Source organism: Lupinus angustifolius, chromosome LG17 (genome assembly GCF_001865875.1).
Source record: "Lupinus angustifolius cultivar Tanjil chromosome LG17, LupAngTanjil_v1.0, whole genome shotgun sequence".
NCBI lineage: Eukaryota > Viridiplantae > Streptophyta > Magnoliopsida > Fabales > Fabaceae > Lupinus > Lupinus angustifolius.
In genome coordinates, this window is record NC_032025.1 from 13,788,769 (window position 1) to 13,814,264 (window position 25,496).

The 25,496-nt window shown below is 32.6% G+C and overlaps 3 protein-coding genes and 1 pseudogene across 3 annotated transcripts; 2 read left to right on the forward strand and 2 right to left on the reverse strand.

Annotated features, from left to right (window-relative positions):
- Positions 3,620 to 6,289, reverse strand: LOC109331709 (poly(U)-specific endoribonuclease-B-like). The gene is made up of 4 exons (XM_019566381.1): positions 5,934 to 6,289; positions 5,093 to 5,695; positions 4,291 to 4,362; positions 3,620 to 4,008 (listed from the first exon to the last, which is right to left on the reverse strand). The coding sequence occupies exons 1-4, from the start codon at positions 6,168 to 6,170 to the stop codon at positions 3,775 to 3,777; spliced, it is 1,146 nt and encodes a 381-aa protein (XP_019421926.1). The 5' UTR covers positions 6,171 to 6,289; the 3' UTR covers positions 3,620 to 3,774.
- On the forward strand, positions 8,663 to 9,625 carry LOC109330906 (the record flags this gene model as incomplete). The annotated part of the gene is made up of 1 exon (XM_019565173.1): positions 8,663 to 9,625. A coding segment is annotated over exon 1 (456 nt), but the record flags the coding sequence as incomplete, so codon positions are not given.
- LOC109331710 (poly(U)-specific endoribonuclease-B-like) lies at positions 9,629 to 11,934 on the reverse strand (the record flags this gene model as incomplete). Its single annotated transcript, XM_019566382.1, has 4 exons — positions 11,579 to 11,934; positions 10,738 to 11,340; positions 9,936 to 10,007; positions 9,629 to 9,652 (listed from the first exon to the last, which is right to left on the reverse strand). Coding segments are annotated over exons 1-4 (936 nt in total), but the record flags the coding sequence as incomplete, so codon positions are not given.
- Positions 14,689 to 19,343, forward strand: LOC109331711 (annotated as a pseudogene).

Genomic DNA, 25,496 nt, shown 5'->3' on the forward strand with positions numbered 1-25,496 from the left:
TAATATAATAGTTCTGATTCTTATATACTTTTTAAAATTTTGGAGTTATAAGCTCTATTGTGAACTGGGAGTCTAAAAGTTTAAGACTATGGTAGTTTATTGTTTAGAATTTACAAGTTTTATACTAATGCAATGTGTTATTATGAGATTGTGTCTTTTGTTTTTGATTTTTTGTTTTAAAAGACATTTATGAATTGTTTGAATTATTTATTTTTATCTAAAAGCTTTAATGTGTGTTTTGAAAAAAAAATAAAACGGGCCAGCCCTGCCAAATATGGGACAGGCTAGCATTTTGAGCCCTTTTAACAATAAGGGCCGAGTCAAAGGCGGGCCAGACCGGGCCGGGCTGACCCATATTGCCACCCCCTAGTTTGACCCTTAGTTTACGTGTTTCCAACTTTTCCATTCATATCTAACCAAAAACACACACGGTCTGCAGTGTTTAATGGTGGTAATTCATTTGTCTTGATTCTTGTTTGATCATGTCATTGTTGTTGAGAAGAGGAGAGAATAATGTGATTAAGGATGATGAAGATGAAATAATTTTCTTCATTTTTTCTGATATTTATCTTGTTTATCGACTTATTAAAGGACTAAACTGAAGGCGATTAAGGAACATGGTTGAAGAGATTATTCACTGCTTTAAAGTGGAAACTTCAAGTCCATTTTCTAAAGAAGAATTGACAAGCTCCTTAGAAACATAGATTATACAAGCCCAAGTATGACATGATACAGAAATATAATACATTGATATAGTAAAAAACTACTAAATAATTCAAAGATATAAAAATGTTTTTTGAGTTTACAAAGTTAGCACACTTTCCACCATTCATCTTTTAACTATCATTTTATCTACCTAATAGTACACATGAAGTATTCACTATATAAAAAATATACACTAATATTAAACTTATAATTTAAAAAATAATATTAAATAGAGGCTAGTAGAAACTAGATTAAATGGAGGTTAATTCAATTATTATATGAAGAGAGAGACAAAAAACTATAGACAAGATGATTAAGAAAGACTTAGAGATTAATTTGTTGATGAATATAATTTATGATAGAATATTATAACGTCCTTCAAACTATGTGATTGATCCGATCTAATAAGATTAAAACTTGTGTGTATAGCCAATATATTAAGCATCTAATGTCGATATGTTAACAATGTTAAAGTAATGGTGATACGTGGCATTTATCATGCAAACTGTTTTTTCGTGGATGGAAATTGTGTCTCAATTTCAACATTTTCTTGGTTCTGGTTCAACTCACTCAAGATAAGAAAGGCCCTGTGTCTATTTAGTTGTGGAACATGTGGTTGTAGATGATGTCTTTGGTTTAATCATTCTTGAAGTGTTCTTTCTGCTGTGTCTTATGTATAAGTCTTCAACTTTTCATACTATATTAAGTTTAACCAAATGCATTTGCTTATATAGCTTATAACAGCAACAAAAAAAAGCATTGATAGATAAGCACTAATAGAATCTTAATGTTGATTACTAATGTATAATCATTAAACATATCATGAAAAGTCTTTGTAATTACTTGTTTAGACAACTTCCAAAATGTGATGCCTTGCAATTGAATCTCATTACCAATTATTAGATGATTATGTATGAAACACCAATACTTTAAAGTGGTTGTCATATGGTATTTAATAAATATCAAATCAGATATCAGATATTTTTTTGTTACAGGATGCTAGATACTTTTTAGATATTTTTCATCTATATATCTTTAAATTATATTATGAATTTTTTTCCAAGTAACAACATAAAATAAGCCAAAATCTCCATAGTTGTTGTAGAATCTTGGGTGAGTTGATTATTGACATAATATTCAGGCATCTTTGATTAGTGGACATAATTTAGGAGAAGCAAGTTGTTCTAAATTTTGCAAGGTCCAAATAGTAGATTAAGCCTTTGGGTAATTACATTATTTTAAGGAAAAATTATATATCCTTATACTAAATTTGTAGGAGACACAATTATATTATTAATGATTAATTTATAAGAAACATATCTCAGTTTCTTATAGGTGAAATGATTTGTTAGGAGAATATATCATTACATAATTTATTTGTTTTTAAAATGAATGTACATATTTTTAAGGGTAAGCATAGATCTCATGGAAAAAGTGAGAGAGGAATAAAAAACATTAGTTGTAATGAAAAGTATGGGAAGGAATTGGTTAACAAATGTTTGTAGTCGGTAATCATGTTTCAACCATAAGAAAGAAAACGGAAGTGTTTGAGAAAATGGGAAAGTTGATCTTATTGTCTTAGAAATACATGATTCACAATCTATAAAAAGTGGTTGAATTTGATGTTTTGTCGTTTATTCTAGGAAGGGGTTATTGAGATGAGTTGTGTGGACAATGTAACTATTAGGCCTACCATTGCAAAATCAAATCAATATCTCTTTTACAAAATAAGTCATTTCAATTATTTTATCGACATTCATACTTCTCATTTTTTGGTCGACATTCATACTTCTCATTTTTTTTTTTAATTAGAGGATAGGAAAATTGGGTCTCAAATGAGGTACTTATAATAGTTACTTAGAAATGAGGTTTTTACAATGGCAATTGAAATTGAAATATGAGTAATGAGTGAATTCCATATCTAACTATACCGATTTTCATTAGCTATTCATATTTCTCATTAACTAATAATAATTACAATTATTATTTTATAAAGTAAAAATCTAAAACAATAATTAGCCCAGAGATGTATATAATATATAAATAATACTTATTGACGTTTTTATTCTAGTAAATATGAAATCCTTTGAAATTAGTCCTTCATTTTCCTTTTCAAATTCTTATAATTTCATCACTTTTACGAGATGACTTATTAAAAAAATCTAAACTAGAAATGCTTTTAAAAAAATCTTGAGACTGCATAGATATTTTTGTTAAGACACGCTATGACAACTCAAAAAGTTGATGGAGATATTCAAGGGAATGAACTTTTTATGAACAGGAGCTGTAACTCTCATTGTCACATACATGTATCAAACCACAAGCCAACAAAATCAGATATTTGATAACAATACAGAACATCATACAAATATCTTATGAAAGCTTTTATTTAGTTAAAATATAAGAAGCAAAACATGTTCCACAAGCAAATTTTTGTACTAGGAAGAGCAACCAAATAAATGGATACTTCTCTCAACAATGTGCTACCATGTAATTATTAAACTACTTGATATTGCTACCATAGACATGAATTCATTAGGAACAAATACAAGGGATAATCACCACTTAGGTCCTTTAAAGATAAGTGTGTCACCAATTATGTCATCATCAAAAGAATGTTGTTACCAAGTCATTGAAAGGTTTTAAAGTTGGTTTATCAATTTTTTTTATGTGAAACAGTTGATCTCTCAAAAATTGAAAAACTCAAAATGCTAATAATAAATATTAAATGTGTGTCAAATTAGTTGTTTTAACCTATTTTATAATATTTGATAGATATTAATTTGAATTTAAAAATGACTAATTTGACACACATTTAATATATTTGAAGACCATTTTGAGTTTTTCAAATTTTGAAAATCAAATTGATACAAGTGAAAATTTAGAGGGACCAAAATATGTATTTGCTTACCCCATGGGTCCTTCTAGGGACTTAATGTGACACAACATGGTGAGAATTTAAATCTTACAAAGACTTATTTGGGGCCAAAATTCTTTAAAGGATCTAATTGATGCATGTATATTTGGTGGACCTAAGTAATGTTAACCCCAAATATAATCATTGGAAATTCAAGAATCTGCAATTGGGAAAACAGATCCAATTTTATCTCCATGATGATAGCACTTGATATTAACTGCATAAGGACCAAGCTGAATGTAGTTATTCTCCTCACCAACATAGAAACACAATGTGTACAAAGCAATTTCAAATTCAGGACTAACTCCAATCAAAGTGCTTGAAACAGATTTCAGAACACCATTCCATTCAAACTGAATTGTCAATATCTGGGTTTCGGAATCCGGCTGCAAGTTACAATGGCAAAGAACATTAAAAATGATGTGGTTACACCTCAAACCATAGGAAATTCTACCTATAAACTAACAAAGTACTAAGGAAAAAGGTTACTTGTGATGAAAGAAAATGATGAAGATAACTTTGTAGTTAAGGCTCACATTGTTTCAAGAAAGAATATTTAGTTGGAAAATTTTTCAATGTGTTTTGATGTCTAATGATTGTTTACTGATTTCTATGTGTAGAATGAAAGACAACAGGAAAAAAATCTAAGTTAAAAGATAGTCACTCACAATTTCTCCGCTTCGACGGGGAAAAATATAGCCTTGATAATCAACTCTTCCTTTTGCTTCTTCAAGGTAAAACTGCAGAATACATTGGTAGTTAAGATAACAATTTCACTTGATGATAAGATAAACTCAAATTATTACTTAATGAAAGATAATTATCTATGTAAGCCCACATCTACTCAAATAGATTAATGACTGACATGATATTATACCAATACTTATGCTGTTTTTTGGGTGCTTTTGGTGGTGTTTTCTAATAAGAATACAATATAGAATATGTGGAATAGTAGTTATACACTCGACAACAAGGAAGCCTTAGTCCTACTAGGTAGGGTTGGCTAATAGTTGTTATACATATTACATTTTTATTGGAAAACAGCACCAATACCTAAGAACAACACCTAAGTTTAGTCGATAATATTATTGGAAAGAGTCGCGATAGAAAGTTACGGCGAGAAAAGGAACTAGCTGGTCTGAGTTATTGAAAACATAAGTTACTGCAAAATATTATTAACAAATTAACTATGAAGTTAGTTTACATGTAGCTACTAGCTAGGTTTACAATACCACTAGACTGGGCAAGAAGATTCACAATATAGTAATTGCATAATCAATGAGGCTATTAATATCAGAATGATGGTTGAGAAGAGCTACAAATCTGATTTTTATTAAGTTAGTACACCTTCAACTTGGCATGAGTTTCCAATAGATCAAATGGTGGATCCAGAAATTTTAAGGTGCAGGGGAAACATACACATAAATGACATAAGTATGTAGAATTAAAAATATAACATAGTACTATTACCTGCAGCCAGTTATGAAATCCAGAAACTTCATTGTTTTGTTTGATTTCTCCAACAAAAACATGTTCAAAGGCAGAAGAAGAACCAAAAGTCCCGCTGCGACCATAAAGGTCGAACCACAGACTAGTCATCCTTCTTTTGAAATCTTGGTAGCTCCCTGATACAATTCCTTTGGATGCAAGATACCTGTGAACATACTTAATTGGTGCTGTTCTACTGATTTCTTCAATGAAAGAAGCTTGCTCTTGAATCTCTTCAGATGTTACAACTTCCTCACTTCCTTGATGAGGGATGTAATTATCTAGAAGCGAAAGAAATCGACCAAAAGTAGGCTTTCTGAATACATCATCATTAACCCAAGTAAACAAGTTCCTTTGTGCCATATCACCCTTGCGGAAAGCCTTTTTTCCTTCACCACAGTCAATCTCGTAGTCCTTGTCAGGTACCAAACGATTTAAATCAAGATCCCAAAGTTTTTCGCAGGCTCGTGACAGATCGGTAAGTTCATCTTCTGAAGGCTCCACGCGATCACCAACTTCAACCTCATTAGAGTATTGTTGCTCATCAGAAGGTAGTTTATATTGGTTCCAACTATCCCTTTGAATCTATCATCAAGTTGGTAATATCCATAAATCAGATATTGATGCAGCATAAAATGTTTAGGAATGATTATATCACTCAATTGATGGCAAAGTTAAATTATAGTTGAACTCAAAGAAGATATGCCTATAACAGCAGCATTAGCATAATACAAACTGCATAAATTTATACACAATACTTGACATGCAACTTCATAAGTTTTTGTACTTCATATATTGATCAATTCACAATTAAAAGTTAAACCTTGTGTTGCTTCCTTGAATGTTTATTGCCAACAGTCTGCCATCCATCATCGTTATTTTCATCCAACTGCAAAAACGAAAATCGAGTTTCACCAAAACAGTTAAAAAATTTATAGAAAATTCTAAATATTACATATTGCATTAAAAGAAGAAAATTCATGAGATTGGCTAATAAAGTAATAATCAAGCTTTCCCAACAAGAGAGATTGGTTTTCATACATAGACCAGAACAAACCATGCAGCTTAAAAATGCGACTTTGATCTCGCAACTTTATTATCATAACATATATATGAAAATGTTATGTCTGATTACAGGAATGATCTGCAAATGGGAGGACTCATTCCCTGCTTGCATACATTAAATCTACCGGAAAAATCCGTTAAAGTGAGTTTGGGTGTAAACTTGAGAGAGTAAGGATGGATCGGCGTCAAGATCTCAATCCACTTTAACTAATCAAAGATGGTTACATGCTTGGTCACTCTATGCTCAAACTCACTTTAGAGGAGCCTTATACATTTATTGCATCTTGAAATACAGTATAACCCAATATCCACTAACACCTACATCTGTCCATAGTACCGAAACTTCAAAAGCGATAAGAATACAGAAAAATGGGTTTAGAACTTTAGATAATATGTGCATCAGTTCAGTTAAAATTCCAAATTATTAGAACAACATTCATATAACAATAGCATAGCAATTCATCACTTGATTAGGCCTAGTGTTTGAAATCCTCCTATAACTATCATCTTGCCAATGTTCCTCCTCCTCCTCCTCCTCATGCTGTTGATGCAATGTTAATAAAAATCAAATTTTGATGTTATGGTGTTTAATTCAGATGAATCAATAACAATATTAATGATTCAAAATATAACCTTGTATTCAATATTAATGATGTTATGGTGTAAATGATCAAGGTTTAAAAATCTAAGGCAGTTAACACTCTGGGTTTAGTAGTCTCTGCAACTACCTAATCACGGTAGCGTCAACCGCATTTTCGCTACGATAAATGCAACATAACCGCAACCAAGAGACAAACGGATTGAAAGAGAAATGAAGTAAAAAATACAAAACCTGTTGGGTCTGGTGATCTTGTTCTCCAGAGACAACCTCTGCCCATGAGGATCTTGGTCGTTCATCAAGTTGTTCCCAGTTGTTATTATCATCACTGTCATGGTTGTGATTATCATCAAGAGCAACGTCGAGTAACTCATTAATCAGACCCTCCATACTATTTGATTGATATTTCACGTTAACAAACTTCTCATACACACACATATATATATATGATTATAATTCAGAATTGAGAATGTGGTAGCTGTATATGAGTGTATGTTATATATGAAGTGGTTGGTTAGTTGAATCAAGACAGTTAGTGATTCTTTGACCTCATTTACTTTATTTTTACCACCATTTCTTTATCCTTTGCTACACACTATTCAGTCACCTGCACTAGTTATACTCGATAAGTTACCCGTTAGATATGAGTATATTGGGAGTATATTTAGTTCATACTTTCACCATATTTTTATACTTATATTATTATATATTAATTATTCTAAATAATTAATAAAATATTTATTATTATAAATAATTAATAAAATACTTTATTATAAATTTTTGATTTAATTCCATATTTGATATGATTTAATATGGTTTAATAATATTATAATATAATTATTTTATAGATTTGATTTAACTCTTATTTGACCATATCAGAAGCAATCTAAGATAAGATTCTTAATTCATATAGTGTATATCACTAATTATTCTTAGTTGTTAATTTCTTTATTATTTCTGAAGTAGATAAGTTCTGGAAAAGAAACATGAATTGGTAATGAGGAAGAATTGTGGTTGAACGTATGAGATAAATGAAACAAGTGATGAAAAAAGCTGATAAAAGGGGGATAGAGGACCGAAAGGTTATCAACGGTACAAATACTTAGTACGCTATGGAAGGAGCATTACCCTGTCAAGTAACGGTACATGACAATTGTACTTAGTTGATAGATCAATATATTCTTTATACCGATATTATTACTATTAATTATCAATAATTAATAATATATTTTGCAATATTTTAATTTTCTTTAATTTAATTCAATGAAGTTGATTGGTAGATTTCTAGGTTTCAATCAACTCTCCTTTTACCATAGCCGAAACACTACAGAATAAGATTCTTTTTGTTTGTTGTTTCTTTAACTATGTAAAAAATTGATTTGTTTTTTTATTGGAAACCAATTCACACAAAAACCATAAATTGGTATGCAAGAATCAATTAAGGTTCTCTAACATAGAATTGTTTTTGAATGAGATAAAGACTTTTCTTTAGAATGTATGTAGGAGTTATAAGGCTAGATTACTTGATAATTTTGATTTACTCTGGAGAGAATTAGAAATATAGATGTTATTTTGTTCAGGGGAAATAGTGAAATACCCTCTCATTAGACTTAGGTAATCAAAATGTAAGCTATAATGAGTTTGGAAGTTCAAATAAACCGTCTTTACCGTTGTTATCTGGTAATCTTAGCTAAAATCTGCACTACTACTGTTTAATGCTTCAAAATACAATGCTACATTCATCAAAATCCTGCTTATATATCAGTATCTTTTATACTGCTATTGTTACATTGTATTTGGCGTGTTATGTTGGCAAATTAGACTAGTAATTGGAATTTGAGGGAACAGTACATCCATTTCAACAATAGTAGACACATTCATAAATACACCCCTCATATTTATATGGTTATTACTGTATTACAGTTAGATTCATCTTTGTTTTTTTGGTATTATTTACATTCTCTGTTGCTCTTTTGACCATATTTGAAGTGAAGAAACCATTTTGAATATGTGATCTTGAATGGTACTATTTCAATAAAAATTGATATTTTTTTGGGCCACCTACTAAAAAAAGGGGAATCTTTGACCTTTATTATATGACAATTAGTGACAACAATTTGGTTAAACGGGCATTTCATATGACATCATATAGCTATAATATTTGACATTATAACAAATTGACATTATTGTAAACAGCAAGGAGATCCATACAAGTGGTGCATGCTTCATCACATTCATTGAAATAATAGGGAGCGTAAGTTAAGATAAGTTAAGAAACATCAAATACACAGACTTGGAGGCTAAGCTAGCAAAACTTATTCCCATTTGCTATCTCTGCAGTGGATTGTTTGCACTTTCTCTTTGCAATTCCTTCCTCATCTGGATTCCCTATTTAAATGGCTGGAGCTTTGGTTGGTGGTGCTGTTCTGTCTGCATTCCTTCAAGTTGCCTTTGATCGCTTGGCTTCTCCTGCTGTCCTGGACTACTTCCGAGACAAAAAACTCGATGACAAGTTACTTAAGAAGATGAAAGTTTTATTGTTATCCATCAATGCTGTTGTTGATGATGCTGAGGACAAACATTACACCAATCAGCATGTTAGTGAATGGCTTGATATGGTCAAAGATGCTGTGCTTGATGCTGAGGATCTATTGGATGAGATTCACACTGAAGCCTCCAAGTCCAAACTTGAAGCTGAATTTAAGACAGCCAACACTAGTAGTAAGGTATGGAGATCCTATTTACCTGTTTCAGTTAGTTCTTTTGATAAGCAATTGCATTCAAGGATGGAAGAAATCCTTGACAACCTAGAAACTCTTGCGAGGGAAAAGGATGTTCTGAGATTGGAAAAGTGTCAATATCTGGGTTTCGGAATCCGGCTGCAAGTTACAATGGCAAAGAACATTAAAAATGATGTGGTTACACCTCAAACCATAGGAAATTCTTACCTATAAACTAACAAAGTACTAAGGAAAAAGGTTACTTGTGATGAAAGAAAATGATGAAGATAACTTTGTAGTTAAGGCTCACATTGTTTCAAGAAAGAATATTTAGTTGGAAAATTTTTCAATGTGTTTTGATGTCTAATGATTGTTTACTGATTTCTATGTGTAGAATGAAAGACAACAGGAAAAAAATCTAAGTTAAAAGATAGTCACTCACAATTTCTCCGCTTCGACGGGGAAAAATATAGCCTTGATAATCAACTCTTCCTTTTGCTTCTTCAAGGTAAAACTGCAGAATACATTGGTAGTTAAGATAACAATTTCACTTGATGATAAGATAAACTCAAATTATTACTTAATGAAAGATAATTATCTATGTAAGCCCACATCTACTCAAATAGATTAATGACTGACATGATATTATACCAATACTTATGCTGTTTTTTGGGTGCTTTTGGTGGTGTTTTCTAATAAGAATACAATATAGAATATGTGGAATAGTAGTTATACACTCGACAACAAGGAAGCCTTAGTCCTACTAGGTAGGGTTGGCTAATAGTTGTTATACATATTACATTTTTATTGGAAAACAGCACCAATACCTAAGAACAACACCTAAGTTTAGTCGATAATATTATTGGAAAGAGTCGCGATAGAAAGTTACGGCGAGAAAAGGAACTAGCTGGTCTGAGTTATTGAAAACATAAGTTACTGCAAAATATTATTAACAAATTAACTATGAAGTTAGTTTACATGTAGCTACTAGCTAGGTTTACAATACCACTAGACTGGGCAAGAAGATTCACAATATAGTAATTGCATAATCAATGAGGCTATTAATATCAGAATGATGGTTGAGAAGAGCTACAAATCTGATTTTTATTAAGTTAGTACACCTTCAACTTGGCATGAGTTTCCAATAGATCAAATGGTGGATCCAGAAATTTTAAGGTGCAGGGGAAACATACACATAAATGACATAAGTATGTAGAATTAAAAATATAACATAGTACTATTACCTGCAGCCAGTTATGAAATCCAGAAACTTCATTGTTTTGTTTGATTTCTCCAACAAAAACATGTTCAAAGGCAGAAGAAGAACCAAAAGTCCCGCTGCGACCATAAAGGTCGAACCACAGACTAGTCATCCTTCTTTTGAAATCTTGGTAGCTCCCTGATACAATTCCTTTGGATGCAAGATACCTGTGAACATACTTAATTGGTGCTGTTCTACTGATTTCTTCAATGAAAGAAGCTTGCTCTTGAATCTCTTCAGATGTTACAACTTCCTCACTTCCTTGATGAGGGATGTAATTATCTAGAAGCGAAAGAAATCGACCAAAAGTAGGCTTTCTGAATACATCATCATTAACCCAAGTAAACAAGTTCCTTTGTGCCATATCACCCTTGCGGAAAGCCTTTTTTCCTTCACCACAGTCAATCTCGTAGTCCTTGTCAGGTACCAAACGATTTAAATCAAGATCCCAAAGTTTTTCGCAGGCTCGTGACAGATCGGTAAGTTCATCTTCTGAAGGCTCCACGCGATCACCAACTTCAACCTCATTAGAGTATTGTTGCTCATCAGAAGGTAGTTTATATTGGTTCCAACTATCCCTTTGAATCTATCATCAAGTTGGTAATATCCATAAATCAGATATTGATGCAGCATAAAATGTTTAGGAATGATTATATCACTCAATTGATGGCAAAGTTAAATTATAGTTGAACTCAAAGAAGATATGCCTATAACAGCAGCATTAGCATAATACAAACTGCATAAATTTATACACAATACTTGACATGCAACTTCATAAGTTTTTGTACTTCATATATTGATCAATTCACAATTAAAAGTTAAACCTTGTGTTGCTTCCTTGAATGTTTATTGCCAACAGTCTGCCATCCATCATCGTTATTTTCATCCAACTGCAAAAACGAAAATCGAGTTTCACCAAAACAGTTAAAAAATTTATAGAAAATTCTAAATATTACATATTGCATTAAAAGAAGAAAATTCATGAGATTGGCTAATAAAGTAATAATCAAGCTTTCCCAACAAGAGAGATTGGTTTTCATACATAGACCAGAACAAACCATGCAGCTTAAAAATGCGACTTTGATCTCGCAACTTTATTATCATAACATATATATGAAAATGTTATGTCTGATTACAGGAATGATCTGCAAATGGGAGGACTCATTCCCTGCTTGCATACATTAAATCTACCGGAAAAATCCGTTAAAGTGAGTTTGGGTGTAAACTTGAGAGAGTAAGGATGGATCGGCGTCAAGATCTCAATCCACTTTAACTAATCAAAGATGGTTACATGCTTGGTCACTCTATGCTCAAACTCACTTTAGAGGAGCCTTATACATTTATTGCATCTTGAAATACAGTATAACCCAATATCCACTAACACCTACATCTGTCCATAGTACCGAAACTTCAAAAGCGATAAGAATACAGAAAAATGGGTTTAGAACTTTAGATAATATGTGCATCAGTTCAGTTAAAATTCCAAATTATTAGAACAACATTCATATAACAATAGCATAGCAATTCATCACTTGATTAGGCCTAGTGTTTGAAATCCTCCTATAACTATCATCTTGCCAATGTTCCTCCTCCTCCTCCTCCTCATGCTGTTGATGCAATGTTAATAAAAATCAAATTTTGATGTTATGGTGTTTAATTCAGATGAATCAATAACAATATTAATGATTCAAAATATAACCTTGTATTCAATATTAATGATGTTATGGTGTAAATGATCAAGGTTTAAAAATCTAAGGCAGTTAACACTCTGGGTTTAGTAGTCTCTGCAACTACCTAATCACGGTAGCGTCAACCGCATTTTCGCTACGATAAATGCAACATAACCGCAACCAAGAGACAAACGGATTGAAAGAGAAATGAAGTAAAAAATACAAAACCTGTTGGGTCTGGTGATCTTGTTCTCCAGAGACAACCTCTGCCCATGAGGATCTTGGTCGTTCATCAAGTTGTTCCCAGTTGTTATTATCATCACTGTCATGGTTGTGATTATCATCAAGAGCAACGTCGAGTAACTCATTAATCAGACCCTCCATACTATTTGATTGATATTTCACGTTAACAAACTTCTCATACACACACATATATATATATGATTATAATTCAGAATTGAGAATGTGGTAGCTGTATATGAGTGTATGTTATATATGAAGTGGTTGGTTAGTTGAATCAAGACAGTTAGTGATTCTTTGACCTCATTTACTTTATTTTTACCACCATTTCTTTATCCTTTGCTACACACTATTCAGTCACCTGCACTAGTTATACTCGATAAGTTACCCGTTAGATATGAGTATATTGGGAGTATATTTAGTTCATACTTTCACCATATTTTTATACTTATATTATTATATATTAATTATTCTAAATAATTAATAAAATATTTATTATTATAAATAATTAATAAAATACTTTATTATAAATTTTTGATTTAATTCCATATTTGATATGATTTAATATGGTTTAATAATATTATAATATAATTATTTTATAGATTTGATTTAACTCTTATTTGACCATATCAGAAGCAATCTAAGATAAGATTCTTAATTCATATAGTGTATATCACTAATTATTCTTAGTTGTTAATTTCTTTATTATTTCTGAAGTAGATAAGTTCTGGAAAAGAAACATGAATTGGTAATGAGGAAGAATTGTGGTTGAACGTATGAGATAAATGAAACAAGTGATGAAAAAAGCTGATAAAAGGGGGATAGAGGACCGAAAGGTTATCAACGGTACAAATACTTAGTACGCTATGGAAGGAGCATTACCCTGTCAAGTAACGGTACATGACAATTGTACTTAGTTGATAGATCAATATATTCTTTATACCGATATTATTACTATTAATTATCAATAATTAATAATATATTTTGCAATATTTTAATTTTCTTTAATTTAATTCAATGAAGTTGATTGGTAGATTTCTAGGTTTCAATCAACTCTCCTTTTACCATAGCCGAAACACTACAGAATAAGATTCTTTTTGTTTGTTGTTTCTTTAACTATGTAAAAAATTGATTTGTTTTTTTATTGGAAACCAATTCACACAAAAACCATAAATTGGTATGCAAGAATCAATTAAGGTTCTCTAACATAGAATTGTTTTTGAATGAGATAAAGACTTTTCTTTAGAATGTATGTAGGAGTTATAAGGCTAGATTACTTGATAATTTTGATTTACTCTGGAGAGAATTAGAAATATAGATGTTATTTTGTTCAGGGGAAATAGTGAAATACCCTCTCATTAGACTTAGGTAATCAAAATGTAAGCTATAATGAGTTTGGAAGTTCAAATAAACCGTCTTTACCGTTGTTATCTGGTAATCTTAGCTAAAATCTGCACTACTACTGTTTAATGCTTCAAAATACAATGCTACATTCATCAAAATCCTGCTTATATATCAGTATCTTTTATACTGCTATTGTTACATTGTATTTGGCGTGTTATGTTGGCAAATTAGACTAGTAATTGGAATTTGAGGGAACAGTACATCCATTTCAACAATAGTAGACACATTCATAAATACACCCCTCATATTTATATGGTTATTACTGTATTACAGTTAGATTCATCTTTGTTTTTTTGGTATTATTTACATTCTCTGTTGCTCTTTTGACCATATTTGAAGTGAAGAAACCATTTTGAATATGTGATCTTGAATGGTACTATTTCAATAAAAATTGATATTTTTTTGGGCCACCTACTAAAAAAAGGGGAATCTTTGACCTTTATTATATGACAATTAGTGACAACAATTTGGTTAAACGGGCATTTCATATGACATCATATAGCTATAATATTTGACATTATAACAAATTGACATTATTGTAAACAGCAAGGAGATCCATACAAGTGGTGCATGCTTCATCACATTCATTGAAATAATAGGGAGCGTAAGTTAAGATAAGTTAAGAAACATCAAATACACAGACTTGGAGGCTAAGCTAGCAAAACTTATTCCCATTTGCTATCTCTGCAGTGGATTGTTTGCACTTTCTCTTTGCAATTCCTTCCTCATCTGGATTCCCTATTTAAATGGCTGGAGCTTTGGTTGGTGGTGCTGTTCTGTCTGCATTCCTTCAAGTTGCCTTTGATCGCTTGGCTTCTCCTGCTGTCCTGGACTACTTCCGAGACAAAAAACTCGATGACAAGTTACTTAAGAAGATGAAAGTTTTATTGTTATCCATCAATGCTGTTGTTGATGATGCTGAGGACAAACATTACACCAATCAGCATGTTAGTGAATGGCTTGATATGGTCAAAGATGCTGTGCTTGATGCTGAGGATCTATTGGATGAGATTCACACTGAAGCCTCCAAGTCCAAACTTGAAGCTGAATTTAAGACAGCCAACACTAGTAGTAAGGTATGGAGATCCTATTTACCTGTTTCAGTTAGTTCTTTTGATAAGCAATTGCATTCAAGGATGGAAGAAATCCTTGACAACCTAGAAACTCTTGCGAGGGAAAAGGATGTTCTGAGATTGGAAAAGGGTAGTGGTGTTGGTGTTGGTGTTGGCCTCGGAGAGAGTGTATCAGAAAGGCAAACAACATCTTTGGTGGATGAAGCAGCTATATACGGTAGAGATAATGACAAAAGTGTTATTACTGATTTGTTGCTATCTGACAGTGGAAAAAACCTATCTGTCATTTCTATTGTGGGTATGGGCGGGATGGGTAAGACAACCGTTGCTCAACTTGTATACAATGATAGCAGGGTGAAGGATGAATTTCAGTTCAAAGTGTGGGTCTGTGTTGGTGGAAAGTTGGATACTGTCAGGGTGACTAGAAAAATTCTTGAGGCACTTTCTTTGCCAACTAATGATATAGAGGACTTGAATTCGCTTCAAGTTAAGTTGAAGGAAAAGTTAACAGGCAACAAATTTCTTCTTGTTTTGGATGATGTTTGGGATGAAAATTACTTAAATTGGGAACGCCTGAAAGCTCCTTTTGTTTGTGGGGCTCAGGGAAGCAAAATCCTTGTAACCTCACGGAGTCAGAAAGTTGCTTCAGCAATGCGATGTGCACATGTACATCAACTGGAGAAATTGCCAGAAGAACACAGTTGGTTGTTATTTGCTAAATATGCACTATGTGATGCTAATTTATCAAGAAGTGCAATGGTTTACCTCTTGCCTTGAAAGCAATCGGAAGTCTCTTGTATACCAAATTATCTTATGAGGATTGGAATGAAATATTGATTAGTGAGGCATGGGATATCTCAGATGATGGATGTGATATTATCCCAGCTTTAAGATTGAGCTATCAATACCTTCCTTCTCCTCTTAAGAGATGCTTCGCTTATTGTTCCTTAATCCCCAAAGATTATGAATTTGACAAGGACTGTTTAGTGGAGTTGTGGATGGCCGAAAACTTTCTACAGGTCCATCGAAAAAATAAGAGCATGAAAGGATTAGGAGATCAGTTCTTCAACGATCTATTATTGAGGTCATTTTTTCAGCAATCAAGTAGAGAAGGGAAGCTCTTTGTCATGCACGACCTTGTTAATGATTTGGCAGCTCATGTCTCTAGAGAATTTTGTTTGAGGTTAGAGAAAGAAGAAGCAAGAAATGCATCAGAAATTACCCGTCATATTTCCTACTTCGGAAATTTTTGTGAAGGTCCTAACAAGTTTGAGTCTATCTACAAGGCTAACAAATTGCGCACATTCCTACCTTTTCTGTACGGAAGTATGTCTAGAGACATGTTAGATTATTTGTTGTGCAAGTGTAAGTGCTTACGTGTCTTGTCCTTGTGTTCCTCTTTCAGCCTTTGCGAGTTACCAGATTCCATAGGCAATCTCAAGTATTTACGCTATTTGGACCTTTCTTATAGCGGCATAAAAAAACTACCTGATTCAACATGTTTGCTTTATAATTTACAAACATTAAAGTTGTCGCATTGTTTACATTTGGAAGAGTTACCCTCTGATATGCACAAACTCGTAAATTTGCGTCGTCTTGACTTCAGGGGGACTAAGGTGAGGAGGTTGCCAAATGGATTGGGAAAATTGAAAAAGCTTGAAGTATTGAGTTCATTTTATGTAGGAAAATGTGACGAGTCCAATATCAATCAATTAGCTGAACTCAAACTTCAGGGTACACTATCAATTAAAGAGTTGCAGAATGTATCTGATCCCATAGATGCATTAGCAGCTAACTTGAAAAATAAAATACATCTAGAGAGATTAATATTGGGATGGAGCATGAACGATAATGGATCAGAGAATCAAAGGAACGTACTTGAGAATCTGCAACCGCCTGCAAACTTAAAAGGGTTGCTCATTGTACACTACTTTGGTACACGATTTCCTAATTGGTTTGGACACAATTACTTGCCCAATATAGTCTCATTAAATTTAATCAACTGCAAGTTCTGTTTTTCCTTGCCACCACTCGGTATTTTACCCTCTCTAAAGACACTGTGGATCGTAGAACTTGAAGGGATAGAGACTATTGGTCCTGAGTTCTATGGGAATAACTCCTCTACTGCTCCATTTGGATCGCTCCAAGAGTTACACTTTCAGAGAATGAATGCATGGGAGGAATGGGATTGTCAAAATGAATTAGGAGCTTTCCCATGTCTTAAAGAGCTTCATATGATAGAATGTCCGCAACTCAAAACTCAGTTGCCTGGACATCTTCCTTCTTTGTCGACACTAATTATTAGAAAATGCATACGGCTTGTGGCTTCTCTTCCTTGTGCACCAGCAATTCATGAATTACATTTATGTGATTGTGGAACTCTGCATTGGGAGTCTCTTGCACCCACTCTTAAAATTCTCTGGATTGGTGGACGGTGCATTGAAAGATCCTTACTTGAGGAAACCATGCATACAATGTCCAATACTTGCCTTGAAACACTTGACTTTTGGGATTGTCCGAATGTGGAATTTCGCATATGCCATCCCCTTAACTTTCTTCGAAGATTTGATTTGCGAAAAAGCTGCAAAACCCTTGAAGCCTTCCCACTGGATCTCTTCCCAAAGCTTCAGAGACTGTTTTTGGAAGATTGTAGTAACCGTGAAAGGTTGTCCTTCTCCGACAAGCTTGATCGGCGGGTTACATCTCTTGTAGAGTTGATAATCGAAAAGTGTCCTAAATTGGTATCATTTCCTGAAGGTATGCATACCCTCTTTCCATCTTTAAGACTAATAAGTTTATCTCATTGTCCCCAGCTGGAATTTCCCGACGATGGTTTCCCATCAAGCCTGGGGACACTTGAGATATCGAATTGTCCTAAACTGATTGCCTCTCAAATGAGATGGGATTTACATAGTTGCACTTCTTTAAGCCAGTTGCATATTAAAGATGAAAATTGTAATAAGGTTGATTACAAAGGGTTACTGCCTCCAATTCTTAAGAAGATTGATGGCAATGGACCTCAGCTTTTCTCCTCTTTGAATTATGGATACTGTCCAGTGCTTCGCTCTGAAAGAGATTATTTCTAGCTCTTGATATTTATAGTGATTGTCCATTGCTTAATCAACAACGCCACAAACAGAGAGGGGATAATTAGAGTAAGATTGCCATGCATAAGGATTGATGGTATTGGTGATATAATTACATGAGCTGCAATTTCCAAACATGGTAAGATTCCCTTGTTCTCAGGTAATCCTTTTAAATTCAACACATTCTATGGGCTATAAAAGTTAAAAACCATCATTTTAGTCCCTTCCATTATGAAATATGCAATTTAGTATGACTTTAATAATTGTCAGTCAATTTGCTCCTCGAGTGCGAAGTGAGAGACCAAATTGATGTTGTTTAGGTATCAGGGATCAAATTGACCAATTGTTACCATTTACTAAACATTTGCTTATTTGACCAAATTATTTACCACACCCCTCCATGTTTGGATGAAGGTTGAGTTGTGATGTGTGTATTATCGTATGATTCCTATCACTGTTTCACCCTTGTAATTCATAGTTGCCTGAATTGCTTTTAGTTTTTTCCAAAAACACTTTCCTTCAAGCTTTTCATTAAGGTTTCATTATCGTGGATGGAAAATAAAGCGGATTTTCTCTTGCCCGAATTGCATATGAATATGTTTTGTTGTCCATTTGAAATAAATTTGAATTTTGCTTTCGCTCTTTTGGGTACGTATCGATGAAGAATCGGTATCGGATACATGTTGGACAAGGATACGTGAAGGGTATTGAAGTGTCGGTGTTTCATAGCCCATTAGTACCAACCTCTGTTCAAGGTACACTGCATAGTACAAACAGATTGCATTTAGTTCCTTTGTACATTTCCCTTCTTACTCAAAAATTGTATTATCCATTTATCTTTCTAATCTAACTCTTTCTTTTTCTCTGGCAGGTTTCGAATAAATCTGCACAAAAGTAGACTCAGAGTTACTTGGGAAACTACCAACAAATATTCAACCAATGGTGCTTGTTAACCATTCAAAAGCACATACATCTTCAATCACTGGTGTTTGTTAAACACTGTTACCAACATATATTTTGGCTTCAATCCAGCCTGTTAAAGTGAGTTAGAGTTTTGTGTTGTGGATGCAAACAGTGGAAATAAATATTTAGTAACATTCTCACATGATTTAGTTCTCCCATTTTTATATTTTACTTCATTATTACTTTTTTTAGAGAATTTTCTTCTTTAAGTAAACATAAAGTTCTGATATAGTTGCCTTCCATAGGCAATGCAAGGTCCTGCCATAGAGGGACCAACATGCCTCATTGAGGTCTTCTCATTTCAAGGATATTTGTGCTCATATTATCCAGCTGTTACGACCCGATCTTCGGTTGGAAGACTGGCTCTGGACTGTGCTTAAAGGAGGATTTGAAGTCATGCCTGGAGATGAAGTTCCACCTCTTCAAAAATAACAAAACTGACATTTTGGAACTAGACAATGAATCACATAAGACTCAAACTGGATTATTCTTTTACCAAAAATGATTGGGACCATTGAAGTTGATTGAGAAACTCTCACAGCTTAAACAAGCATTTTTCTTCCCTTGAGAAAAGTGAAGAAATCTAAATGCTGTATTGTTCAGATAAATGCCATCTTAGTAGAATTAGTTAGTCAAAATGGAAACCAGAATGGGTTGGAATGTTCAAATTAGTGGTCTTTACCATTTTTATATGGAAACATTGGATTACTTATTAAGATAAGTCCACATAATATAGGAATATAGTTAGGCCAATACTTATAAGGCTTAAATAATCCTCAACTCCTGAGTTAGGTTTTGGAGTTGAGTTAGGTCTAACTTTTGGAGTTAAGTTAAATGTAGTTTTTGGAATTGAGTTAGATCTAATCATTCTACATCAAAGTAAAATATTCTACAATGCAGCTGCCACATTTGTTTGGCAAAATCTTGTTATAAATCAGTCTTTTTTTTTACTACTACTGTTTTTACAGTGTATGTGCTGTGATGCTGTCATTGTCAAGAAATATTCAGATATCAATTTTGTCGATGAATATGATTTATGATATATCATTATAATGTTGCTTAATCAATGACATTGTCAAGTTCAAATAACTTTTCGTTGCCACTAATGTTTCCATATTGGGTCCTATTGGTTGAATAATAGAGCGCTATCAACTTCAATTGTGGCATGTTTTGTTAACAAATTATATTAGTGATATGAATTTGAGGGAACAGTGCACATTCATTTCGACAATGCTTGAAAGATTTTAAAATACACCACCTCATTTTATATAGTTTTCACTATATTACAATTAGGTTCTCCTTGTTACTTGGTATATTTACCCTCTATGTTGGTCTACCATCTCAGAAGTGAAGAAATCATCTAAAATATATGTTCTTCGGTACTATTTAATAGTTGATGTTTTTTAACATTATTTTGGGCCAACTACAAAAATAATTCAGATCATCACCAGGAGAGTTCAATACTCGATATGGCACAAATAAATTGTTAAGAATATGATTTTAAGTTATTTTTAACAACAAATTTAAATTAACAAAATTTTGTTTATTCTTATATTTCGGTACTAAATTCTCTGGTATACGAGAGGAGCTGAACTCCTACATCTTTGATTACAAACCTAATTTTCTACAGAAGTCACATGGGCACTGATTACAAGTGCTGGTCCACATGCATCAACACAGTAGTTATAGAAGCAAAATCTTTCAATTAAAAACACATCAATTCAAATGGCTTGTAGTGGGACAGAAAAATCTTATTTCCATTAGTTATATTCAATCTCAACCATTCATTTTCTTAAATCTAATAGATCAAATGAGTGAAATTTAGAAGTTATTTAAGAATTTTTTTCTTCATCATTTATTTCACTCACCCATTTTATCCGTTGAATTTAAGAAAATGAATGGTTGAAATGGTTGAGATAGAGTGTAACCAATGTAACTTAACTTTATGTAAACGAATCTCTCATCTTATTATTATTATTATTATTAAGACTATAATCTATATGCATTATCAGAATAAAAATTTATAGATATTCAATACATCAATATTATCCATCATTTATTTGTATTTTTTTTGAAGAGTCAACAATGATTAAATATGAATGATAAATAATACAATAATAATATAACTCATAAACCTCATATATTGTGATGCATACGCTTTTATCTATTATTAATATGTAACTTTAGGGGATCACTCTCCATTGGGTTTAGGCATTCAAATGTTTTTGTACTAAGCCAACTTGTTTTTGCTACATGTTTCTAAATTGAGATTTTGGGAGTTTGCAATCTTTTTTTTATCATTTGAGAAGGCAACTTTAATTTTGTGGTACCACTTGGTGTTTCCAAAGATTTCTATTCAATTAATTTTCTTGGGGCCAAACTAAATTTGCATGCATCAATCTGATTGAAGTAGAATTTAAACTTTTAGCAGCAAGTTTCACTATCTAAATTGCCTAGTGGATCAGGATAACCAAACTCAATTATTATTATTTAAATTTTTATTCACTATGAACAAATTTAATTTTTTCAAGCTTCAAGTTGAACAAAATTATTTAGCTTTGAAGCATATACTTTAATTATCTATTGTAGCGGAATATCGTCAACACTTTTGTACAAATATTTTGATATTTGAGTTAATTAATTTAAATTCACTTACCTTTTGTATAATTTTTATGATTAAAACATGTGTAAAATAAATTAGTTAGATAGATAGTTAGAAGTTAGATAGAGTTAAGTCTACTGTATTTTCTATATAATAGGTTAGCAATTCCTATGTAATTCAATTCAATATCAATCATTCATTTGATGAATGAAATACACATTCTTTTCTTGCTCTCTTTCATTTCTAATATGGTATCAAAGTAGTGTATTTATTCCGCATACATTTTCCATCACCTTATCTTCTTCTTCTTAAATGTTCCTAATGGCAAAAGATGTGTTCTTGGTGGAAGTAGAGTAGATTCTCGACTTCTTCGTAAGGTCTGGTTTGACGTGTTGACATAAGACAAATTGTGAAAGACATTGCGACCATTTAATATGGCAACCATTGACACCTTCTTCAACAAATTTCTTTTTCTTCTCTACTTCTTTATCATTCTTTTTTTACAATTTTCATATTCTCTCTCTCGATTCTTCTTGATATTTTTGAGGCAAATATTGTCCATATTTCATCATAATATTCTCTTGTTATTCTTGAGCAAAAAAATGTTCATATTTCACCATATTATTATCTTGTTATTCATGAGAAAAAATGTTCATATTTCATCATATTCTTCTCGTGTTATTCTTGAGCAAAAATTAATCATATTTCATCATATTCTTCTCGATATTTGTTAGGCAGGTATTGCCTATATTTCATCTCATTTTTTGAGCCAAGAAACCAGACAGTATTTTTTAGCGTTGTTATCTTAAACAAATATTGTTCATATTCCATCATATTTCTCTTATTCTTTGGCCAAGAAACCAAGATTATATTCTTGAACATTGTTATTCTTAAACAAATATTGTTCATACTTCATCATATTCTAGATTTCTCTCATTCTTTGACCAAGAAATCAAGATGATATCTTGAGTAATAATATTATTTTATCTTATTTCTATTGTGTTGGTTCTTGTTGAACAATATCATTACTTTCAATTTCACTAATTTTCTTCTAAGAATTCTTCTCTTTCTTCTTTTTTCATTGAATATCTGATAATGGTTCTTTCACTTTTCTTTCTCATCATAAGTTCTAAGTTCATTCCCATTTTATTTTTTCTTCATTCATTTCTTGAACCTTTCTTGTCCCACAAGGAAAAACAAGCTATACCATATTGCAGTAAGGTCTTATACAAGAATTATGGACCTAAAACAAATGTGTGGAGTGCCAAGGTTATTTTGTACATTCTTATTGTTACCATATCTTTCAACAATTCTAAATGATACGAAATAATATTTACTAGCTGAGTCAGGATCACGTCGCTCATGTAACACCGTGAAAATTCCATATATTTTATAAATTATTTATTTTTAACAAAAATTAATTTTAGAAATTAATGGGTAATGAATTAGGCTAAACTATAGTTGAGTGTTAGTCTTGTTTTGTGAATTCCTATCTTGTGATAAATTTTCGCAATTTTCTGTGACAGAATGTTTTTGGACTGCTGTCGAGTCCAAATTCGCCCGAATTCAGCCCAAAAACGTGTTTTTGAGTTTCGTAGCTCGGAATCAAATTCCGATTACGTATTTGGCTTCGAAATATTATTTTGAGTCAGGATAGACATCAAGTTTATCCAAAACAAATTTCTAAATATTTTTCCACTCCGAATTCGACATTTCGAAATTCTGACCGTAATCAGAAGATTTTAATATCCAACCAAGTATTAGCCGACGATACTTGGACATGGTCTCATCACGAATGTTTCACCGAAAAAGTCACCTCATTTTCCTGAGTGAAACTTGCGTGGCAAACAAGCGAAAGTACTCATCTTTAAACTAAATTCTATGAACCCTTCACTTACTCATTGCACCATTAATCTTGAAAACTCTTGGTTTTCGTCCATAAATCAGATTCAATTCCTCTAACTCTGATTTATTCCACTTAAAAGAGCCATAAAACTCCTTGAAACCCTTGACTTGCACCCCCTAATCTAAATTACTCTACTTAAAGAGCTCATTCAAGGTAGAGAAACCATTGGCTCTACATTACATTTCATTCGTCTTCCTTTAAATTCTCTCAAGAACTTTAAGGCAAACCTCATCTCTTTTGTTCTTAATCTTTTAGAAAATCTAGCCGTTCATTATTTTCGATATTCGAGTATGATGTTTATGCGTATGTTATGAATATTTTCAACCGTCAAAATTTTCTAAAAATCTTTCCTATCTCTTGTTATACGCAAGAACGCGAAAAATGAGTTTTCGTGAATCTAGAAATTGTTGTTTTGGAAACCATGAAATATCGTTGTTCATGGGGCTGTTTTAGTGTTTTGTGTAACACCGCGAATTTTACGATTTTGAATTATAAGATTTTATTAATATTTTTATTTATTGTATTTTCGAAAATGAATTTTTGGGAATTTTCGGTAAATAATTAGACGAAACTCTAGTTGAGTTTTAGTCTTGAAATTTTATTTTCAATTTGGTGGTAAAGTTTCATGATTTTCGGAGACAGTCGATTTCGGACCACTGTCGGGACCGAATCTCACCCGGTACGGCTCAAAAAGTGGTTTTTGAGTTCCGTAACTCTGAATCGAATTCTGATTGCACCGTTGGCTTTGTAATTTCATTTCGAGTCAATATAGACCACGAGTACACTCATACCTATTTTCTAAATATTTTTCACTCGGAATGCCGAAATCCGAAATTCTAATCGAATATTAAGATCGGGCGATTTATAATACCTGATCGAGTATTGGCCAATAATACTCGAGCATTTTTATCGCACATATCCGCGAAGTGGTCCTTTCGCATTGGGATGTGAGATTTGACTTCCATAAAGCAAATCTCACATCACTTTCACCAATATTCCACGAGCTCATCATTAGCCACCCTAGCAGATTTTTTCATCATTGCCTAGAGGAAATATGATTTCCTTCTCTCCTTAAACCCTCACACTTCACACTTCACTCTCACACTCTCTCATTTTCAAATTTGCAAGGAGAAGGTGAATCTCTCTTCATCTTTTCTCTCATTTTTCACTTGTTTCTTCCATCTTCAATCCTTGATCTCTCAACATCCTTTATTGTCCAATCTACACAACGTTTTCCATGTGTCTCAACTTAGAAAATACATTAGTGACCCGTCGCACATAATCGAACTCGATTCAATTCAGTTAAAGGATAATCTTACGTTTGAGACATTTCCAGTAAGAATCAGTGATCGGAGTATCAAAACTCTTCGAGAGAAAGAAATCACATTGGTTAAGGTCATATTGAGTCAAGCGAATGGCGAAGATGCGACTTGGGAGGTCGTGGATGCGATGAGAGAATCCTATCCCTATCTGTTTGAGTGAGAGGTATGCTCTATTTTCGAGGACTAAAATCTTTTAAGGGGGGGAGGATTGTAACACCGTGAATTTTACGATTTTGAGTTATAAGATTTTATTAATATTTTTATTTATTGTATTTTCGAAAATGAATTTTTGGGAATTTTCGGTAAATAATTAGACGAAACTCTAGTTGAGTTTTAGTCTTGAAATTTTATTTTCAATTTGGTGGTAAAGTTTCATGATTTTCGGAGACAGTCGATTTCGGACCACTGTCGGGACCGAATCTCACCCGGTACGGCTCAAAAAGTGGTTTTTGAGTTCCGTAACTCTGAATCGAATT

Excerpts from the sequence above, each read along its gene's own strand:
- LOC109331709 (XM_019566381.1), bottom strand. The coding sequence starts at position 6,170 with ATGGTTTGTTCTGGTCTATGTATGAAAACCAATCTCTCTTGTTGGGAA. Across the intron at positions 4,363-5,092 it reads GATTTCATAACTGGCTGCAG|TTTTACCTTGAAGAAGCAAA; the intron begins GTAATAGTACTA and ends TGTATTCTGCAG. Across the intron at positions 4,009-4,290 it reads CCCGTCGAAGCGGAGAAATT|CCGGATTCCGAAACCCAGAT; the intron begins GTGAGTGACTAT and ends TGTAACTTGCAG.